At 64.2% G+C, this 20,884-nt stretch overlaps 1 protein-coding gene across 1 annotated transcript in view; it reads left to right on the top strand.

The window, feature by feature from the left end:
* Positions 1 to 20,884, top strand: part of LOC117652000 (latrophilin Cirl-like) — a 109,719-nt gene that overhangs the window by 68,559 nt on the left and 20,276 nt on the right. The window contains exon 4 of the mRNA XM_034396626.1: positions 20,052 to 20,244. Within this exon, the coding sequence (XP_034252517.1) occupies positions 20,052 to 20,244 (193 nt within the window). The remainder of the gene's footprint in view (positions 1 to 20,051; positions 20,245 to 20,884) is intronic.

Raw genomic sequence — 20,884 nt, forward strand, 5'->3', positions numbered from 1 at the left:
ATTGAATGCGTGTGGCAGCCTGGCAGCCGGGAGTGCACCCCGCCGTAGGCACGCTGTAGGCGCCCTGGGCCCCGCGAGGTGCACACTGCGCGGCACACTGTGGGGGCGGGGACGCGGACCGGCACTCGTAAAAGTTGGAGGGGGGCGTAAATCGCGGAGAGCGGCGGCGCGAGCCAAGAAGCGGGAATCATTGCAGCAAATGTATGCAGAGGGGCGGCATGCCAGGCTCTGCCAGGTGCGGGATGGGCTTGCTCGCCCCATCAGGAACCAGACAAAAGTAACAAACTTTAATATCGTCATTTATTTCCGCTTTTTTTTCGCGAGGGCCTCGCCTGAAGCGTTATGGATGGCCCGGGCAGTGGGGTGGCGGTTGACGCCGTCGCGGGGCGTTTGTCCGCGCTGGCTGCGCGGGCTGCGCTTGATGCGACTCGTCTTGCGCTGACGTGATGATGTTTTTTTTCGCCATAAATCGGACTCTTGCGGACGCGCTGATTGAGCGCAGGACATCAGCCCCGGGAATGGACCTGTTGTGGACGCGGCGGGGCGGGGCGGGGTGGGGCCTCGGTGGCGCTGCGTCCTGTGTTCCTTTTCTTTGGCCGCGTTTGCCGAGGTGCTTACGGGGCAGGGCTCGCAGGGCCACTTCCCGACGGCTCGGCTGCTCGGCTCTGTTCACCCTTTCCCCTTCCTTCCCCTCACTTCATTCCGAGCGCCACTTTTAAGTCTCATTCGCGCTCCTCCCCTTTTGTTTGAGTTATATTCGCCCGCCGTGCCGCGCCGCGCTTGCCCCTCCGTCTTGGTTTTTCCATTTATTCGCTATCTGGAGATCTCCATCCCCCAGTTCGTTTGGAGGGCGGTGGTCCGGAGGGCGGGATGCGGCGATATCGTCCTAATTGTGGTCCCGGAGGACGCGGCCCGGGGCCTCGGCGACGATGGCCTCGGCGTCGTCTTCCTCGGCGTCGTCGACCTCGGCGGCTCCCCGTCGTCGTCGGCCTCCCCGTCGTCGTCGGCCTCCCCGTCGTCGTCGTCGGCCTCCCCGTCGTCGTCGGCCTCGGTGTGTCGCCGGGGCACCAGCAAGGGCACTAGGGCGCGGCATATGCCCTTTACGGCCCTCGGCAGACGGCGCGGCCCCACGGCCCTGGCGCGGCTTGGCGCGGCCTCGCGGGGGGTGTCGCACAGTGGGCCAGAAGACCGGCGGAGGCGGCCACAACTCTAGACGCGTTTTGAGCTCCAGAGTCGCTAAATGAGACTCGAACCAAACGTGTGACCCCACCAACGGATTGCTCTCCGAACGAGGAATCCATTGGTGGGGTCACACGTTCAGTTCGAGTCCTGTTTAGCGACTCTGGAGCTCAAAACGCGTCAAGAGTTTTGCCGCCTCCGCCGGTCTTCTGGCCCACTGTGTGTCGCACTTTTCCTCCCCTACCCCGTGCGTACGCCCTGCCCCGGCCCTGCCCGTCAGCGCCCGCTTACATCCCCGAGTGTGCCACGTACGACCAATCCCGGTACTCTTGTTGTTGTTGTCGTCCAGCCCACTGTTGTTGTTGTTGTGCGTAGGGCCGGCCGGCGCGCGCTTGATTTGGTTCGGCCTGCCGGACAATGCGGCGGATCCTAATTTCGATGGATGATCGCAGGGGGCGCCGCGGGGCCGCCGGAGATTAGGAGTCGAGGACGTGGAGGACAGCGGGAGATTGCCGGGGACCTTTGTCTGCCTTTATGCGTGTGTGCGCGTCTGTGTGTGTCGCACGCGTGCGTGTGTGTGTTTTTTGGGGGGGGGGGGTGACCGGCCTATCAGGGCCCTCGGGGACGTCCGGCCACCTGCAGCGCGGCGCGCGGGGGCTTTGGGGCGTGTGCATATATTACGTCCTCCCCTTTTTCTTGCTTGTTTTTCCGTGTTGTCCGGCCCGGCGGCCCCGGCGGCCGATACGCCCTGTCTTGGGTTTGAGCCCCTTCCGCCCCGCTGGACCAGATCCTGGCTTTTGTGCGCTTGGGGCTCGGCTCGGCTCGGCCCCGCGATGGCGGCCCGGCCCGGCCCGGCTCGTCGAACATCCCCCGAGGCTCGGCTCGTCACGGCCCGGCTTTTGTCTGCGGCTATTGATACGTGTCGCCACGGGATATGAGCCGCGTCCGCGAAGGCCGTGCAGGCCGAGGGCATTGAGGGGGGCGCTGCTGCGGCGGCACTGTGTTTTGACGGTGTCGCGGCTGCGTCGCTGTGCGGGGGCAGCGCGGCGCGGAAAATAAATTGCAGGCCAAGGAGGCCGTGTTGCTGAATGAACAACGGGCTGTTTCGCTGATGAACGGCCGGGGCTGGCACGGCGTGGCACGGCGTGGCACGCAGCCGTTACGTGGTTCAAGGACGTCTCCTCCTTCCGGGGAAAGAGGCTTAAGGTGAGTCGCTGTAATCCAGGCGGCCTGCGACTCCAGGTCACGCCCCCGCAACCCCCGGCCGCCCCCCGGCCGCCCCCCGCCGCCCCCGACCGGCCCGCTGTTTAATGTACAGCTTGCACGAATGGGGTTTAGTTGTCACTGTCTCGCTGCTCAAGACGGGGATCGGGCCGAGGTGACGGCGGTGGGGCTGAGAGAGAGAGAGAGAGAGAGAGAGAGAGAGAGAGAGAGAGAGAGAGAGAGGAGGGCTGTGACGAGGTGATGTCTAATGAAGCAGCGGACGAGGCTGGAAATAGTGCGACCTGGATCCTGGAAGGGACTATTTGCAGCCCCTTTGAACTCGGCGTCGCGCGTGGCCCTCCTGGCGTGGCACTGGCGTGGCCGGCCCGCCGAGGGCTGCTCGCTGGCAGGGGCTGGAAGGCTTGAAGGCTTGAAGCAGCGGGAGATCCGTTTCAGGGCAAAGGCGGGGGGTGGGGTGGGGCGCCGCGGCCCGGCCGGCCCCGCCCCCTCGGGGTTCTTTTTCTTCGCCACTGGTTGCGGCCCCGCCGGGGGCGAGCCGAGGGCCCCGCCGAGGGCCGGACGGCCAGGCACTTGGGGGCCTCGCGGGGCCGCGTGTCGAGCACGGAGTGACGCGCGAACACGAACGCGCGCGTGCGTGCGCGTGTTTCGGTCGCCATGGCGACGCCCGCGCGAGTACGGAGTACGTGGTGGACGGGCCGAGGGACGGACCGAGGGACGGGCGTGGACGCGGAGTGCATTAGCCGGCGAGGGTATCGATGCGGATCGGGCGGCCCGTCCGTGCCAGCAGTGTGCCAGCCTCGGATCGGATTCCGCGTCTCGGCGCGTCACGGCCTCGTCACGAGTGCGTCACGGCCTCGTCCTTTTGCTGCGTCAAAGAGATTGGCGAGCCGCTCTCCCGGTGGAGTGGAGGACGCGGGTTCGGATTGGACTGGAAATTGTTTTCGGGGGGAGGGCCTGGCTGGGCCTGGCGCACCACGGCACTCGGGACGGGGAGTGACCGCCGGTCGCGCGCTAATATCCTGCCAGCGCCCCGACGGCCGCCGACGGCGCTGCGGGGCTGCCGGCCCGCCCCGCTGACGGGGTGCTTGATGAGCCGAGGGTCGCTCATTGCCGCTTCCGCTGCGCGCCGCGCCCTCCTTGGCCTGCGGCAGTCGGCCTTCGCCGGGTGCCTCCGTCGGCTTCCTGGCGGTCGTCGCCGAGGTCGTCGCCCACCCCTCGGCGCGCTCACCGGGCGGGCAGCGCGGCGGGCGAAAGCGATTCCTTGGAGTGTTGCTTGAAGGGTACACCCCCGGCAGGGCTGCCTACTGAAGCCGCTTTCGCCGCTCTGTCTCTCTCGCACCCTTACGGGACGCCCCGTGAGTGCGAGAGAGAGATGACCTCCCCTCGGAATCAGTCTGCTGGCGGGCAGGGCGGGCTGGGCGGCGCCGCGCCGCGGAGTTGGGTGCTCGTTAAGGTGCTCTTCCTGCACGCAGTGAACTGGACCGAAGTCTGTCTGTCTGTCCGTCTGTCCACGGTGCGTGGGCGGGCCGACGCCGGAAGCGCCGAGACGCCGCGGCACGCCGTGCGAGACGGCTTTATCAAATAACACGCACACTCACACATGCACACCCGCCCACGCACGCACACACCTACGTACACGGTCTCGCGTTTTTTTTTTGGCTCGCTCGCCCTGTTTTCTTGTCCAATCCATCCCAGAATGACGTGCAAAATGGTGTAACCGGTTGTCCCGGAAGGTGAAAAAGAGAGAGAAAAAGGCGTCGCGACGGGCTAAAAATTGTATAAAAAGGTTTAAAATTGTCGTAATTTTGCTCCCTCCGTTTTGCGGGGCCGCGGGGCCGCGCGGTTTGGTCCGGCCTGACCGGCTACTTCGCTGCTTGGGAGGATTTGGCATTGCCGGGAACGGGGAACAGCACACCGGACCGGTACTGAGGGAGAGAGGGGAGGGGAGGGGAGGGGTGATGAGTTATTCATAAAAATCCGACGAGTAATGCCCGATCCATTACGCAAACCCCTGCCAGCACACTGGCAGCCGTCGCGGCCTGGCTCCCTCCCCATGTGTTACTAAATGTAGGCCCGATGGGCCGAGCGGGGCCGATGCAGGCGGTGAGTTCACCCAGCGAACGGCGAACGGGGCACCTCCAAAGTGAAAACTTTTGTGTGCGTGCCCAGTGAAACCCCCCCCCTCCCCCCCCTCCTCGCGGCACGCACCATCCCTTGACGGCGGCGAATTGTAAAGCCCCCCGGGGCAATTGAGACTCAAATTGCTGCTCGTTCATTTTTTCTCTGTCTGTCTCTCTCTCTCGCTCCTTTCTCCATTTTTTCCTCGGCGTTTTTCACTTTTTTTTTTTATTTTCCTGCGGGAGAAAATACATCTCGCCGCGCGCGCTTTTGTGTGGCGCGTCTCCCGAATCGATGATCTGATTGGCTCTCATTATTATTAGCCGGCGCGTTGCATGCGGCCGATGATGCAGGTCCGTCCGTCTGTCCGTCTGTTCGCCCGGCCGGTGGGATCACCTGTTAAACATTGTGTTACGGTGTAAACGGCTGCGCTTTGGTTTCGTCCAGCGCGGGCGCACGGAGCTGGCTCGGCCGCCGACTGGGGCTACAAACGCGCACCTGGTGTCGCCTCTCCTCGTCCCTCTCTCCCTCTCTCTCTCTCCCTCTCTCTCTCTCTCTCTCTCTCTCTCCCTCCCTCTCCTCCTCTCTCTCTCTCTCTCTCTCTCCCTCCTCCCTCCCCTCCTCCCTCTCCTCCCTGCCTCTCTCTCCCTCCCTCCCTCCCTCCCTCTCCTCTCCTCTCTCTCTCTCTCTCCCCTCTCCTCTCTCTCTCTCTCTCTCTCTCTCTCTCTCACACACACACACACACGCTGAGACGCTAAGCCGCAGCGATAGGGCCGTGCCTGCTAATGGACGGTTGACATTTCAAGTCGGCGGAAGAATGGCTGTGATGCCCCTTGCCTGCGCGCTCTCGTGTCTCTCTGACGGCCGTGTCGTGGAGAAGCGCGCACAGACGACGGACAGACGGACGGACGGACAGACAGACAGGGGGAGGCGTTTGGTTTGCCAGTGTAGGTGCGCCCCTGCGCCGCCACCACTGTGGGGATGGATGAGGGGCGAACACAAAGGCGTTTTGCAACGAAAATTTCTCATGCATGTTGCATCGCTTTGATGTGGGGCGCAGTGCGGCGCGGCCTGGCTGGAAGTGGCGCCCAAATTAGAATCGCCTCGCCGCCGCTTTGGCAGTGTACCCGCCGTCGACGGAGGCGTCGTCGTCGAATTTTCGCCAGCGGCGCTTTAATTCCGGAACAATAATGGAATCCCGCGCGGGAATTTTCGGATCTTTTGTGTAACGGCGCGGCCGGCCGGGGGAAGTACCTCGGCGTGGCTGGCGTCGTCGCGGACCGCGGTCGTGGGGCTGACTGTGTAGCAGCATGCGGTTCGTGGGGGGAAAGTACGTGAAGAACATAGCATGAGTGTGCAGATTGTGCTCACGCCGCACCGCCGAGCCGAGCCGAGCCGAGCCCGGTGCAGCGAGGCCCTGTCCTCCGGATTCCTCTGCAGTCCGGCACGCCTCGCAACGCCTTCTGAATCGCTCGCCTGCCTGCCCGCCAGCTCGGCCTGCCCGCACGGCTGCCTGCCTGCCTGGCCGCCTGGCCGAGCTGCACCGTTATCGCAGGGGCTTTACAGGAGGCTGCGGCGCTGCGACGCGACGACCGGGCGACAACAAACGGGCGGGTGCGGGTTCGATCCCCGGCGGCGGCGGCCGCGTTTGGGCGATTTTGGCGCGGCTCCGCCAGGCCAGACACGCACTGCAGTGCTGACGTCAGTGTCTGTCCCGAGGATGCAGTCGGTCATTATGCAGGCTGCCGGAATTTCGCCTGTTTCATAAACATGACCTGTTCGTGAGTCCGGCGGGGCGGCGCGGCGCGGCGCGGGGCGCCTAGCGCGGCACACCTCAATGGCACTTGTAAAATCGATCTGGAGGTGGGAACGCGTCGGGCCGGCCTCGAAGAAAAATGGAGATTTGCATGGGCCCCCTCCCCTCCTCGCTGCTTGAAATCCCGAGCAAGCTGAAGAGTGTTTGAGGAAGGGGTGGCGCAGAAACTTGCAATTGTGGGCCCCGATACAAATGCATGGAAGAAGTTCCCCCGAGAGAGAGAGAGAGAGAGAGAGAGAGAGAGAGAGAGAGAGAGAGAGAGAGAGAGAGAGAGAGAGAGAGAGAGAGAGAGATGCTTTCAAACTGAGCCGGCGGCGCCCCCTTCACTCACACCTTGAGGACAATTGATTCCTTGGCGGCGGGTCCGCGGTGGCTCGTCCGTGGCTCCCTCCACCGAGGTGCGCTTCATCTGCAGGATGGCCGCCCGAACCGCTGGGAGGTACACTGGCTGACTGGCTTCCCGGCGTTGTCTTGGAACCCGAAAGACGCGGCCGCCCCGTCCTCCCTCAAACTTTTATTTCGGCGAAGCAGCGGGGAAAAAAGTATTTTCATTAAGGGCGATTTTTATTTTTATTTTTTTTTACCGGCGCAGTTATAATCCGATTCTAAGCGCTTTTGCAGCGCGCGCTGTCTCTCTCGCCCCGACGACCAGAAGCGCTGTCTCCGTCGCTCTCGATGCCTGGCTGGCTGGCTGGCTGCCTGGCTTGCTGCTACCGAAAGGGAAGAAGAGAAAAAAACACTTACGATAGATCACAGGTCCGGGCGCTTCGCAGTGGGGTGGGTTTGGTATGTGGGGGTGAGGGAGGCTGTGCAGATCAGAATGGGGCGGGGCGGAAGGTGCACTGGAAAAAAAGCTGGAGCTCGTGATGGGGTGCTTCCTGATGGCGGTGACGCCACCAAAAAATTATAACGCATTGGCCGTGATGGTGACGTTGAGCGAGCAATTTGCGGAAATCCTGGAGGTCACGCTCGAGTAGTGCCGCGGGCCGGAAGTGGGTGCGCTCGCGTCGGTGAGGGATATGTGTGTGTGTGAGGGGTGTGGGATTTTTGGCAGTGTGTGGATGCCATCGGCGGGGTGGGCGGGGATGGGAGGAATGTGCATCGGGGTTGCGTCGTCGTCGTCGCCGCCGTCGTCGCGGAGGGCTCGGTGCTCGGCGGCTCGACGGCCCAGGTGGAGAGTCGCTCACCGAGGCGCGGCGCGCTGTGCGGCTGGCGCAGCGGCCGCCAGGGGCCGCTAGCTGCAGTGTCGCGGCGTCGCTGCTGTCCCCAGAGAGAGGTACCGGAGGGGGCAGAAAAACGACCCCCCTGTCGGAGTAGTTGAACCCGGGCCACTGCTGCAGTGTTCCGATGATTGGACAGTTGCTGCTGGGAGGCCAGGCAGGGCCGGCGAGGCCCCTGTCTAGTGCACACGTCTCTCTCGGCGACCCACTGCTGGCGGCCCGGCCCGCTCGGGTCCCGCCCCCCACACATTACACCTCTGTCGGGCCCGAACTGTCTCAACTCGTGAGCAGGACAAACTATTGCAAGCCCGCACTATAGCCTTCCGTGCAGTACAAGGGCGAGGGGAAGTGGGGCGAGGGGGGTGATGGAGCAGGCGCTAGGTGTTGCTTTTGTGAGCCCTTTGTGTGTGTGTGTGTGTACGCCCCCCCCACACACAAAACCCCAACACCCCAAAAAGGTGCACATTAGCAGCCGCTCCCGGATGTTTTCCATGTTCCAGCAGCGCCCCCGGGCAAGTTTAGCTTTATAGTGTCGCGGGAGCAGCGCGGGGCGGGATGCCGTGCCGGACGCCGTGCCGGGACGCCGCCGGGCCGGGCCTACCCCCGTTGGTTCTGATTTAGCTCCCAGCCACTCCAACCTGAATGTGTTTGCAAGGGAGTTGCCGCGGGGGGAAGAGGGGGGGGTGAGGGGGCGGAGAGTCGCCGCACCGTAAGAAGCATTCCGGAGGGCCTGGCCCCGGCCCGGCCTCGGCCTGACAGCGAGTTTGGGATCGCTGCATTTGGGATTCCGCCCGGCCTGCACCGCCCTGCACCCTTTGTCCGCCCGCGTTGCATATTGCGGCTCGGGTACCTGTTTGCGTACTCATTGTGCCGCCCCGCCCCGCCCGACTGCCCCGCCCCGACCGCGCTCCGCCGCTCCGCCCGACAGCTGATGCGTCTGAGGCAACCCATTTCCTCCCGAGCTTCTCCTCTTGGCGCGGCGCGGCCGGCGAGTGACTCTGCAATTACGACGGCCTTTTTGCGTGTGGGCCGGAGAAGACCGGCGTTGCGCTGCCGGCCGAAAGTCTAGACGCGTTTTGAGCTCCAGGGTCGCTAAAAGGGACTCGAACCGATCGTGTGACCCCACCAATGGATTGCTCTTCGAACAAGGAATCCATTGGTGGGGTCACACGCTCGGTCCGAGATCGGAGTGACCGCCGGGCCTTGGCGTCGTCCCTGAGGCGAGTGCGGCGCCCTCCACCGGACAGCCGCGGGACAGAAGCGTCGGCTTCGCGTCGGACAGGTGAGGCCGGCGGCCCTCGGAAGAATGTCCGCCGGCGCCGGGGAGCGTCCCTGTCACAACTTGCGCTCGCCGCCCGTGCCTCGAGGACTCGCTGGAGGACTCGCTGGAGGAGGTGCGGAGCGCTGGGACGCCCCAAGTCGCCGGCCTCCAACTTGAGCCACTTTCTCGCCTGCTCGGCGTTGTTGTGCGTGTGGATTCGCCGCCCGGGGCCCGGCGACGCCAAGCCCAGCGCCAGCGTGGAGAGAGCGCCGGCCCCGAGGTGCGCGACGTTGTTCAAATCGAACGCCGCGAGTTGGAATCAGTGCCGTATTGGCCCTAAGTGGGGCCTTCGGGAGCCCCGGGGGCCGTCGCGGTGGCAGTGCCGTGGCAGTGCCGTGGCACGCCGCCTGTCGCGCGGTATCTTATCTGGGCCTCGTCGTCCGGGAGGGAGTGCACCTCGCGGCGCCTCGTCGGCCTCGTCACCGCTGCGGACAAGCAGACCTGCCTGGCCTGCCTTGCAGGGAGCGGCCCTGTCGATGCGCCGTGCGCCGCGGCCCCGGGAGTTTCTGGCGGTTACCGTTGGAGCGCGACGGCGCACAGTGGATTTGCCAGAAGACCGACCGGTGGAGGTGGCCAAAACTCCCGACGCGTTTTGAGCTCCAGAGTCGCTAAATGAGACTTGAACCGAGCGTGTGACCCCACCAATGGATTGCTCTCCGAACGAGGAATCCATTGGTGGGGTCACACGTTCGGTTCGAGTCCCATTTAGCGACTCGGTCCAGACTTTTGGCCGCGGCCCACTGTGCACAGTGGCGGCGGCGACCGCGGCAGCCTGGGAGGTAGGCCCGCCCGCTCGGCCGCCGTGTGTTGCGGGGCAGGCTATCGGAGTCTCGCAGGCGCTACCCGCGCCTTGCCAGCTTCTCTCTCTCTCTCTCTCTCTCTCTCTCTCTCTCTCTCTCTCTCTCTCTCTCTCGCCCCGCCTCGCGCTTCGCGACGCCCTGCGAGTGCGAGAGAGACCGAGCGTCGCTCTGCGGCCTACCAGTGTACCAGTGTGGTCGTCCTCGAGGCGCCCACGCACTGGCCACCACGCACTGGCCTCCACGCACTAGGATCGAATGGAGACATTCTGGGCAGCCGCTGCCTTGTCTGTCTCTCTCGCACATCCGGCCGTTCACACCGCCTGCTCCTCTTTTGTGTCTGTCTGACTGTCTGTCTGACTGTCTGTCTGTCTGTCTGTCTGACCGGCTGTCTGGCGGCCTTTCTCGGTTCGGGTCGAGCGAGAGAATATTGGTCGGCCCAGCGCCCGTTCCGAAGCGGGGAGGGGAGGGGAGGGGGCAGGGCTTGAGGTGTCGGCTCTGTAATTATGTGTGCTGATCGGGCCGGGCGCTCCCCCTCCCCTCCCCTCCCCCTCCCCTCTCTTCCGTTTCTTCTTCTTCCAGGCAGGTACTATAGTGTTGTAAATCGCTGGGCCGGGCGAAGGCGAAAGGGGGGGGGGAGGTGTTTTCACGCGCGGGCAGTGGCCAGAGCGTTTGGCACCACCTTTTACAGGCGGCCCCTCTGAGTGAAGGGCAGGCAAAGGGCATCATGGGCTTTGTGTGTGTGTGTGTGGGTGGGTGGGTGGGTGTGTGTGCGTGTATGGGTGTGTGCTGTCCGTCAAGAGACAATGGAGTTATTACGCGCGTCCCCGCCGTCTAGAGCGAGTGCCTGCTGCTGTGCTGCTGGGGGAGTTAGTTGGGCCGTCTGCATATTGGCAGATAACGCAGAGTCGGGCCGAGCCGTGTGACGTTGGTATGGGGGACGGGCAGCGCTTGACACACACGCACGCACACACACACACACGCACACACAAACGCGCACACGGAGGCGCGCCCGGCACGCTGGAGAGGCGCACACACTGTGCCGGGACGGGGCCCCGCTGCTGGAAGGGATTGGGAAGAAGCAAGAAAAGGAGAGGGAAGAGGAAAAGGCAGCGAAAAATTTGCATCGCTTTGGATTGATTTACAACCCCAAAGGAGTCCGCGTGTGTGAGTGTGTGCGTGTGTGTGTGCGAGTCTGGGCCCGGGCAAAGCGAGAGGCAAAGGGAACCGTTACGAGCTCGGGCCAGAGTGACTGCGGAGGTATATAGTTGCAGGTACCTTTCGACTGCCCCTGCGCGTTGCGCGTTCGAGTTTTATTTCTCTCTGTCTCTCTCTTCTTTATTCTCGGCGGTCCCTGTACGGCGGTGCGCGGCCGAGCTTTCGCGGCGGATGCGCTTTTCTAGTGTGCGCTCCGAAAAAGCGGAAATTTGGCTGCGGAGTGGCGGAGCGGGCTCGGGGTGGAAGGGGAGCGGTGAATTTCACTTGGAAATGGGGAGTATTTCGAGTGTAGCGGCGGCGCGGGGGCGTCGGGCAGCGTCGGCGGCCCCACCCGGGGTAAATACGGGGAGGGCCGTTTGTGTTAGCGATCGTCACGACGGAGTTTGTCCGGGATTTGAAAGGGCGCGGGGCCGCCCCGCCCCGCCCCGCCCGGAATGTCTACTCGCTAATTGTTCCGGGGAATTCGGCAAGGCCGCCGCCCGGTTTGTCGCCGTGTTTTATTCACGCTCCATGCGTTTGCATTTCCGGACCACGTTTTGAATTTTCCCGCGCTGTCCTTCCCCCGAGCGCGCTCTCTCGCACTCGCGGTGCGTGCCGCGCGTTCCACTGGAAGTGCGGGAGGGACGGAGCGATGTTTGGAGTCGGACTGCCGGCCCGGCCGACGCCTTTTGGCGCGGGGCTGCGGTATAAATTGGGGGGCGGTACCGCCGCACCGCGAGCAGAACCGCCGCGTTCAGGACGATGGCCAGGACGAGGCGGCGCGTCGCACAGTGGGCCAGAAGACCGGCGCCGGCGGTCAAAACTCGAGAAGCTTTTTGAGCTCCAGACAGGACTTGAAACCGAACGTGTGACCCCATCAACGGATTCCTCGTTCGGAGAGCAATCCATTGGTGGGGTCACACGTTCGGTTCGAGCCCTGTTTAGCGACTCTGGAGCTCAGAACGCGTCCAGGATTTTGGCCGCCTCCACCGGTCTTCTGGCCCACTGTGCGTCGGCGGCGGCGACTGCGCCGTCATACCGAGCGCGAGAGAGACAGAGCGACGTGGCTTGGCGACAGGCCGCTCGTTTTGTGTTTGTCCTGTTTTTTCCACGCTCGTTGTTGGCGCTGCCGCCTGCTTTTGTTGCGTCCTCATCCTCCTCTCCTGTTCGCGCATTATTATTTTTTTTGTCAATGAGGCAGGGGGGCGCGGCGGTTGCCCGTTTTGAGTGGAGCTGGCTGGACGCCGGCTGGTGCTGGACGCTGGCTGGAAGCCTGCTGGTGCTGGACACTCGCTGGACGCTGACTGGACGCTGACTGGACGCTGACTGGACGCTGACTGGACGCTGACTGGACGCTGACTGGACGCTGACTGGACGCTGACTGGACGCTGACTGGACGCCGACTGGACGCTGACTGGACGCCGACTGGACGCTGACTGGACGCTGACTGGACGCTGACTGGACGCTGACTGGACGCTGACTGGACGCCGACTGGACGCTGACTGGACGCCGACTGGACGCTGACTGGACGCTTACTAGACGCTGGCTGGACGCTGGCTGGACGCTGTCTGGACGACGCCTCTCATGACCGCATCACGGCCATGTTGGGCACGTCTCCGTATACGGGTCTATAACTTGGCTCCGAGTAATGGCTGCGCGCCACATCAGACTCTAATAAACGTCCCCACCCCTTTCCCCTTCCCCCTCCCCGCGCGAGAGCGGGGCAGTGCGAATGCCATAGCGTACTTTTTAATTTTGCGCGTCGCGGCCGTGGCGGGCCTTCCCCCCTCCCCCTCTTTGTGGCGTCCGCGGGGCTTCGCTGGCTTCGTCATGCAGGGGACAGCAGCTGTGGTGCAGGCACTGTGCAGGCCGGGTGGGGTCAGTGCACGCTTCTTGCTGCAACCATGTGGGGCCAATTTCTTTAGTGTGTGGCCGCCGCCACCGGGGATCGAACCCCCAGCCGGCCCGCCGGCCGTCGTTTAGGCTAAGCGACGGTCGCGGATGTGAGGGGAGCCCCTCTGGCCTGGCCAGCGATTCCCAGCACGGGCCCCGATTTAAATTGATGTCGTTTGGTCGCTGCGCTCGTCATTTGGCCGTCCGGGGAACATCCTGGCCGGCCTGGATTAAAAAGCGGGCCGCCGTGGAGGCCGTGGAGGCCGTGCTGCAGGCCGAGGCTCCCAAATGAAGGCACGGCCTTTTCATTAGCGCCTCGGCCGCTATGAGAAACTGACGCGCGCGCGTTTTGGCGGGCGAAAATGTTTTAAGACTCGGACCGCGGCGCGCCAGCGCGAAAGTGAATTTATTTTTGGTTTGGAATTAATGGAGCAAGGGAGTAGAGGTGTGAGAGCGCGGAGCGAGGCGTCGGTCTGAGGCGGTCGGCCGCGGTCGGTCGGCCCCGAAGGCCCTGGCTGCCCTGGCTGCCCTGGCCGGCCGGAGAGACCGTTATAATAATCCTTGAGGCTGCGGCGCTGCGGCGCTGCGGCTTGCACCGACTCGGATGAAGTAGCTGTTGTTGTCTCGAAATCCACTCGCTCACGCGCACCGTGTCGCTGATGCGATGCGCCTTGCCGTGCCGCCTCTCGCTTCGATTCGGTGCCCGTAATGGCCGAGCGGTACCGCCGGGCCGCCGGGGGAGGGGAGTGTGGCGTCCTGAGGAAACCCCGAGGGAAACCTGAGGAAAACCCCGAACAAGCTGAGAAAACCACGAGGAAACTCGGAGGAAACGCAGAGGAGACTCTGAAGAAAACCGCGGAGGAGAACCCGAGGAAAACCTCAATGCGCTGCTCGTCGCAATGGAGCACGGCAGCATGGTGCCCGGAACAATGCATGGCTGGGCGAACGTGGTGCGGTGCGGTGCGCCCCAGGCTCGGCCCCAGGCCCGGCCCCACCAGGTCCAGGTACCGCCTGGTGACAGCTGGAGGCGGCGTGCGAAGGGTTCGGCCGGGCCGTGTCCGGGGCGTGCACGTGCGCGTCGACGGCGCGTCCGAGATGCCGAAATGCCGCCGGACACGCTTCATTACTGGCGGCGCCTGAATACAGAGAGACCTGCGGTGCCTGCGGCCCCGCGGCCGGGCTCCTAGTTTGCAGGACCTTCCCCGGGAGGGCGGGGGCAGGGCGGGCCCAATCTAGCGCCCCGAGGCCCGACGCGCCGGGGGGACGTCGGGGACGTCCCGCGGGACGCCGCGCCGCAGCGACCTCATCCAGGCCCTGCTGGAGGCCGGCAGGACCGGCAGGACCCGCGCCTGCAGGGCGTCGCTCTCTGTCGCACCCACTCGGGCCGCGCCGCGAGTGCGAGAGAGAGGGCTGCCGGCCCTATTGCAGCCGCCCTGAGTGACATCTCGAGAATGGACGCGGCCCAAATTTGTTGGGAAACAATCGAACGGCCAGCGCGCCAGAGTCGCGCCAGCGGCAGCAGCGCGGCCTGCCTGGCGTGATTACTTGTAAAGACTACAATCGCGCCGTCAGATGTGACGCACTTTGTCCGCGGCAGAAAGAAAGGCGCTGTCGCTCGCCGCCGCCCCGCTGTCTTGTCGTTGTTGTTGTTGTTGTTCTCACGGAGGGACGCGCGACAATACCGATGGCGCGCTCCGGCGCTGCGCTCATCATGCTCGAATTAAAGCGCTGCCGAGGCATTGTTGGCGGAGCCGCGCTCTGATTGGACGCGTGTGCTGCCATGGCAGTGCCGTGGCCCTTGCCGTGCCATGGGATCTAGGCTCATGACGGCGCGGCACGGCTCGGCGCGGCGGGGAGTCCGCACTGTCGTCCCCCCTGGGGGAGGGGGGGGGGCCTTATGGCGGTGCTTCCTGCAGGCCTGGGGGGGGGGGGGTGAAATGGGCCCCCTGGGGGGTGCGCCAAGACCCCCGTCCGATACGGCAGGGGCGGATCGGAAGCCGGGGGGAGGGGGGAAGGGGCTTGCAGCAGGCAGGTAGGCCCGTCCAGCTTGTCAAGCTTGTCGGGCCGGTGCTGCGCTGACGCGCGCTTTGCGCTTCCAAAGCGCCGCGAGGGTCCAGAAACAGCAGCAGGGGGCGCGGGGATTCGAACCCACGACGGAGTGGTTTCATCACACTCGGACCGCTCCTGTGATGGCATGGCCGGTACGTGACTGACCCCGCCCCGGGCCCGCCCCACCCTCTGATGTGCCGTCCGCCCCCGTTTGGGGGCGTCCTTCCTTCAGTCGGTCTGTCTGTCTGTCTGTCTGCTCGGCCGTCGGCGCGCGTGGATGCCGGGGACGTTTTGCAGTGCGGCGGATTGGATTGTGACAGCGGCGCGTCCTGGAGGACGACGTCGAGGACGACGTGGAGGAAGGTGAGGCTGGCGGGCTGGCCGGGTTGACACGGGTCGCCGTTTCGATCCCCGCCGGCGCGGCACGCCACTGCAAGGCACTGCAAGGCACGGCGCGTCCAGGTCCATTAACCTACATAGTAGTCGCGACGGTGGCCGCGGAGGGCGTCGTCGTGGCCGACAGGGAGAAATACGGGGAGAGGCACTCGGCCGATAAAGCCATACTTTAAGTCCGCCGTTATCACCGCGAATCGGCCGCCGGTTCTCGGGTTCGAATCCCGCTGGCGGCAGAGCCGGCCGGAGCTTTGTTGCGAAACTTTTTCGGCGACCCGTCCGTACGGTAAAGGGGTTTCGTGATGTATGGAGGGTCAGTGACTAAGGAAGGCGCCGGGAAGGCGCCCCCTCTCCCTCTCCTCCTTTCAGATCGCGCGCGTCCCAACCCGTTTCCAGTGGCGTGGCGGGTCGGATTAATTACGCCAGTATTGCTGCGTTTTGTCTTGTAGTGCCTGGCACGGCACGCCACGGCACGGCCGGCCGCGTCGCACGAGGGTAGCACTGTTAATGCGCCCCAAGTCAGGGCAGGCAGGGCAGCCAGCACGTGGCCGAGAGAGGGAAGGCCAAGAGGACCCGGAGGGCGGAGACCCGGAACGGCTCAAAATTGTTTATCGCTGCCTCGGCGCTTCGTTTCCCCGTGTTGATCGCGGTGCTCACTGCCGTCGGGTTTCTTTCCGTCCGTGAGGGACGGGACGGTCGGTGTGGCCGCGCGACGCGACGCGACGACGCCATACGCCGTGGCGACGCAGGGTCTTCTTTCCAATTACGCACCCGAATGTCAACACGGGACTTTATTTTTGCCGTTGTCGTTACTTTGTGGTGGAGCTGGGCAGTAATGCCCTGCTGGGCTCCAGGCGAGGCTCCGGCCGGCCGGTCGCAGCGGGGTACCCGGCCGCCCGGCTCGGCTCGGCACCGCCCGGCTCAGCTGGGCCGCTGCCGCCGGCACTCGGCTCGTCTCGCGACCCGCCGTATCAACGGACCAGGGAAAGTACTTTGTGTTAATGCCTCGCTGTCATATGGTGGAGACGGGCACCGGGGTCTGGAAGGCCTCCTCCGGCACCGTCGCCACCGTCGGCCACCGCAGGAATGCCGGCCACGCGACGCCCCGGGGTCCCCGAGGCGGCGCGGAGCGCGAAGCCCCAAGCCCCGGCGGCGGCGGCCCGGGCCGGGCAGAGGGGCTCGTCCACCCCGCCCTCGCGCCGTGGACAGCGGGGGATGATCCGAGGGGCGCTCAAGTGCCCTCCATCAAGCCCTGCCCGCCCCGCCCGCCCCGCCGCGCGCCCTTGTAGTAGTCGGAAGTATTTTAATTTGCGCATTCAGCACGGTAATGTCGCCCCGTCGTGGGAAATCCCCCTTAATAAAAAGGGCCGGCCGTGGGCGTGGCCCGCCCGGCCCCGCCCCGCCCCGCGCCCAGTGGAATGATAAGTCCCCGAATGGGGGCGCGGGCGTAAACCAGGGCGTCCTTGTTACTGCCGGCCCCCGCAAGCAGGGCCCCGCAAGCAGGCCCGCCACGATTAATCACTATTTCTCCTTTTGTCCCTGTCTTTGGGCCCTTCTGTCGACGTCGTCGTGCAGCTCGGCCCTTCGCGCAATGCATATGCTAAGCGCGTATGTAGAAATCGGAATATTTAGCGGAGGGACGGGACAGCCGCGGACGGCCGTGGAGAGCAGACGGACAGCGAGCCTTTCCGAGGCCTTGCCGCCTTCCGTAAGAAGTAAGGCCTTTTAAATCGGTTTTTAGGAAGGGAGGGACAGGGGGAAAGGCCGGCGGCGGGGCAACGGGCCTCCGGGGGCCCCTTGGCCGGGCCTGGGGGGGGGCCCCGCCGGCCCCCGTTTATCGGGATGGAGCCGGACGGAGCCGACGGGGTACGGTGTTTCTGTTCCCTGGAGTTCTGGACTGGTGTTAAATACCCACCTCCTGGAGTCTCCGGGAGTCGGCGGATAGCGGACTGCCCTCTCCCCCTATTGATGCGTCGCCCTGGCTGGGAAAGGTTCCAAAAGCCCCCCATTTCCGGGTCTTCCCCTTATGGGCCCGGTTTTTGGCCCGGCTGGGCTCCCTTTGGGGGGGGCCCCGCCGTCCGCGCCTGGGAAAAGGGGTTCCAGGTCCCCCCGGCCCGGCCCCCCAGGGCCCCAAAAGCCCGAAAGGGGGGAAAGGGTTGGCGGGTGGGGCGGGGGTGCCCCGGTGGGGGCCCCAGCTCGGGCCCAAGGGGAGCCCCGGGCCCCGCCCGGCCGCCCCGGGGGGAACAGGTTGAAAAAAAAACCGGTGGGCCCGGGAATCCCAAAACCCCCCGGGTGCACCCCAATGCATGCGGTGCCGCCCCCGTGCGGGCCTGGGGGGACGCTAAGTTTTGCGGGAGCCGGGAAGCGGGGCACCAGCCCGCCTTTCCCATAAATCCGGGCCCGCGGGCCCGGTTGTTTTAGAGGGTCCTCTTTCTCCCCCCCGCCCCCCTTCCGCCTTCCCTTTCCGCGCCCCTTCTGTTTTTTTCTCCTTTTCTCTCTCTCTCGTGTGTGGGAGAGGGGGGGGGGGGCAGAGGGCACGCGGAGCAGGGAGTTTCAATGCCACGAGACTACTAGACCTCGTAGGAGGAGACTGGCTTTCTCGCCGCGTTTCCACCAACTTAGTACACCACTTTCGAATAAAATTTACCATTTTTTTTTTTTTTTTTTTTTGGCCTTTTTTGGCCGTGGGAAGTGTGCGAGGACGGTCGGTGGTTGGCGGTGGCCCTGAAGGGGCGTCCCGCGGCCCCGCGGCCCCGGGGCCCCGCGGCCCCGTCGAGACGACGTTGGTCGAGTTTGAGCCCCTCGCTGCCGCGCTGCGCGCTCAGCCGGCATCGGAAGTCGATTGGGATTGAACACGGAACAGGGCCGAACAACACACCAGCCACATCGGGCGAGCCGGGCCGGGCCGAGCCGAGCCCCGCAGCACGGCTTCGTGACCCGTTCTCTTCTTTCCCCCTTCTAATGCCTGCGCGATTCCGATCGTTCTGCCTGCCCGGCTGCCAGCTCGGCCGGCCGCCTGGCTGCCAGCTCGCCTGCCCGCCTCACCCTTTCCTTATCACGTGCCTCGGCGGTGGTCCAGGGCCTGGACTCCAGGCCCTGGGCTGGCGGGCTTTGGCTTTAAAAGGTTACGTCGCTCGTTGGGACAAGATGGACCGCGAGTGTCTCCAAGTGAGCCTCTAGTTCTCGTTGGCCCGGCGCGGCCCCGCGAGGGGAGGGGCGCCGCGGACGCTGCGGGCGCCTCTGCACGGAAGGGTAAACGTCCGGGAAGAAAGAGAGGGAGGGGGGAGTAAAATACTGTAAATAACGTTTTCTCGAAATTGGTTGAAGTGGGCGGCGAATGGGCGACCCCTTTGCCTTGGAATGTTTGCGCGTTCGCGCTGCTCGGCGCTGCTCGCGGCCGCGCCGTGGCCGCCGCGGCAGACGTTCGTTTGGTAATTGCAATAATGTCGACATTTGGACCGTTTTAAATTAAAAGCAGCGCGCCGCCGTTCTCTGCGGTCTACCTTTCTCTCTCTCTCTCCCTCTCTCTCCCTCTCTCCCTTCGCTCAGCGTTCCCCCATTGAGTAAGTGGGCGGCACTGGAGTATAGTGACCCAGTGTGGCCGGCCGAGGTGAGCCTCCAGCGGGCCGGCTGGAGTGTCCAGCCCTCCAGCCAGGCCCAGCCAGGCCCAGCAATTAAAGGCAGGGGCGGTCCGGAGGTCCGAGGGTCCGAGGGTCCGAGGCCACTCCAGGGGCGTCGCGCCGATGTCTCGGCCGTGTCCTGGCCGTGTCCGGGCCCCGCTGGCCGCGCGGACGTGATTACTACGGCATTGGCAGTTCTGGAGAGGTCCCCCCCCCAAGTCCTCTCCAGGCCAGGATCCTCTCCAGGACGGCCTCCCACCTTGTATTCTTCCCAATCCTCCCAATAAGGGCCTCTGGAATGCCCTCCAGGATTCTGTCCAGAATTTTGTCCCGAATCCTCTCCAGTAAATGTCCAGGATTCTCCATATCTTTCCAGGACCCTCTCCAGGATTTTCTCCAGGATCCTCTCCCCTGCAGCCTCCTCGAGCCCCCACGCGTCCTGCCCTTAATTACAATGCCGTAGTCCGCGGGATTCGCCACGCCGCCGCGCCCCGCCCCGCCCCGCGCTGAGATATGGCCCAGCATGGCCCGGCACGGCCGTCACGTGACCACTAGGGCCCGTAATGAAGTGTCATATAAGAAAAAGGAAGACGTAGCTCCCTTAATTTATGAATAGTCCCCGGGGCACGGTGCCTGCGATGCCTGCCGAGGCGGCCATAACTGTCCCAGCCCGAGAAATGAAGACTGCTTGTCAGGCTGGTCAAGAAATCTGCAATCCGGTGTCGCGGCCAGCCTGTCTGTCTGTCTGTCTGCCTGCCCTTCCGTCTGTCTGTCTTCACCCAGCGCCTCCCCGGCGTGCGACCGGCTACGCACAAATTAGAGTACACGCTTTCTGATTGCGCATGCATCATGCAGGTGCCTTGCCCGCTGTGTGGTCTAGCCGCTGGAGTGCTTTGCCCGCGTCTAGCGCCGCTCAATGCTGAGTTCATGCACGCCCGGCTGGTTGGTTATGCACGCTGTTAAGTGAGACACATTGTCTCTATCGACAGTATCTCGCACTCGCTCGCACGCCATTAAAGGGCGCGTCGCTGTTGTTATTGTTGTGGCGCGGGCGTGGGTTCGAGTCCCCGCGCCGCGGCCTGCTTTTTTTTTTATTTTTGCGCGCTTTTTCATGCCGGCATCATTACCCCCGTTGCGTGCGCTGGCTACCTCACCGTATACTAATACTGTGCAGAAAAAAGGTTTTTGTTGTTGATGTTAACGCGCTTGTCCTCCTTGTTGCAGAGCAACCGCGGTACGACACGGCCTACGCGTGCGAGGGCAAGACGCTGACCATCGCGTGCCGGCCGGGCGAGCAGATCCACCTGATCCGAGCCAACTACGGCCGCTTCTCCATCACCATCTGCAACGACCACGGCAACACCGAGTGGTCCGTCAACTGCATGTCGCCCAAGAGCCTCCGCGTCCTGCACAACAAGTGAGTCTTTTTGCTTTGTGTTTTTTTGTTTTTGTTGGTTGGCGTTCTGATTTACAGAGCGGGCCCCCCTCCCTACCCATCCCCCCTCCCCCCTCTTACTTACACCCTGATGGTGCACCTGGCGAGACGAGGGTGTAAACCCGGCGCCGCACGCGGACATTCGGCATGTTGTTTGGTCGTGCCATTACATGTGTTTTGTGCGTGCGTGTGTGTGTGTGTCTTGCAGCGTGGGTGCTGGCATTATCGTTCGGAAAGGAAAGTCAAGGGAGAGGAAGAAAAATGCCCGATGTGTTTTTCACTTTTATTTTGGCGCGGTGGTTTTGAATAACTGCGAGTGCCTCGCTCTCGAAGGCTCGCTTCGAGAGCTCGCTTCGAGTCGCGGTCGACTTGGAAGCAAAGGTTACGTGGAGTCCTGGCTCGGCTTCCTAGACCCGGAGCTGTCCCCATGCCCTGCGGGTACGGCGGGGCACTGCGGGGCCCGGCCCGGCCCGAGTCTAGGCTATAACACCGCGGCTCTAGGCGGCTCCAGGCGGCGCGGCCGGTCAGATTAATAGTGGTGTGATTCATGCCCGCGAAACGGATAATGATCTTTTTTGAAATATATGTGTAAATTGAAGGGTAGGCCGCCAGGCTGCTGCCC

Source organism: Thrips palmi, unplaced genomic scaffold, assembly GCF_012932325.1.
Source record: "Thrips palmi isolate BJ-2018 unplaced genomic scaffold, TpBJ-2018v1 HiC_scaffold_6, whole genome shotgun sequence".
NCBI lineage: Eukaryota > Metazoa > Arthropoda > Insecta > Thysanoptera > Thripidae > Thrips > Thrips palmi.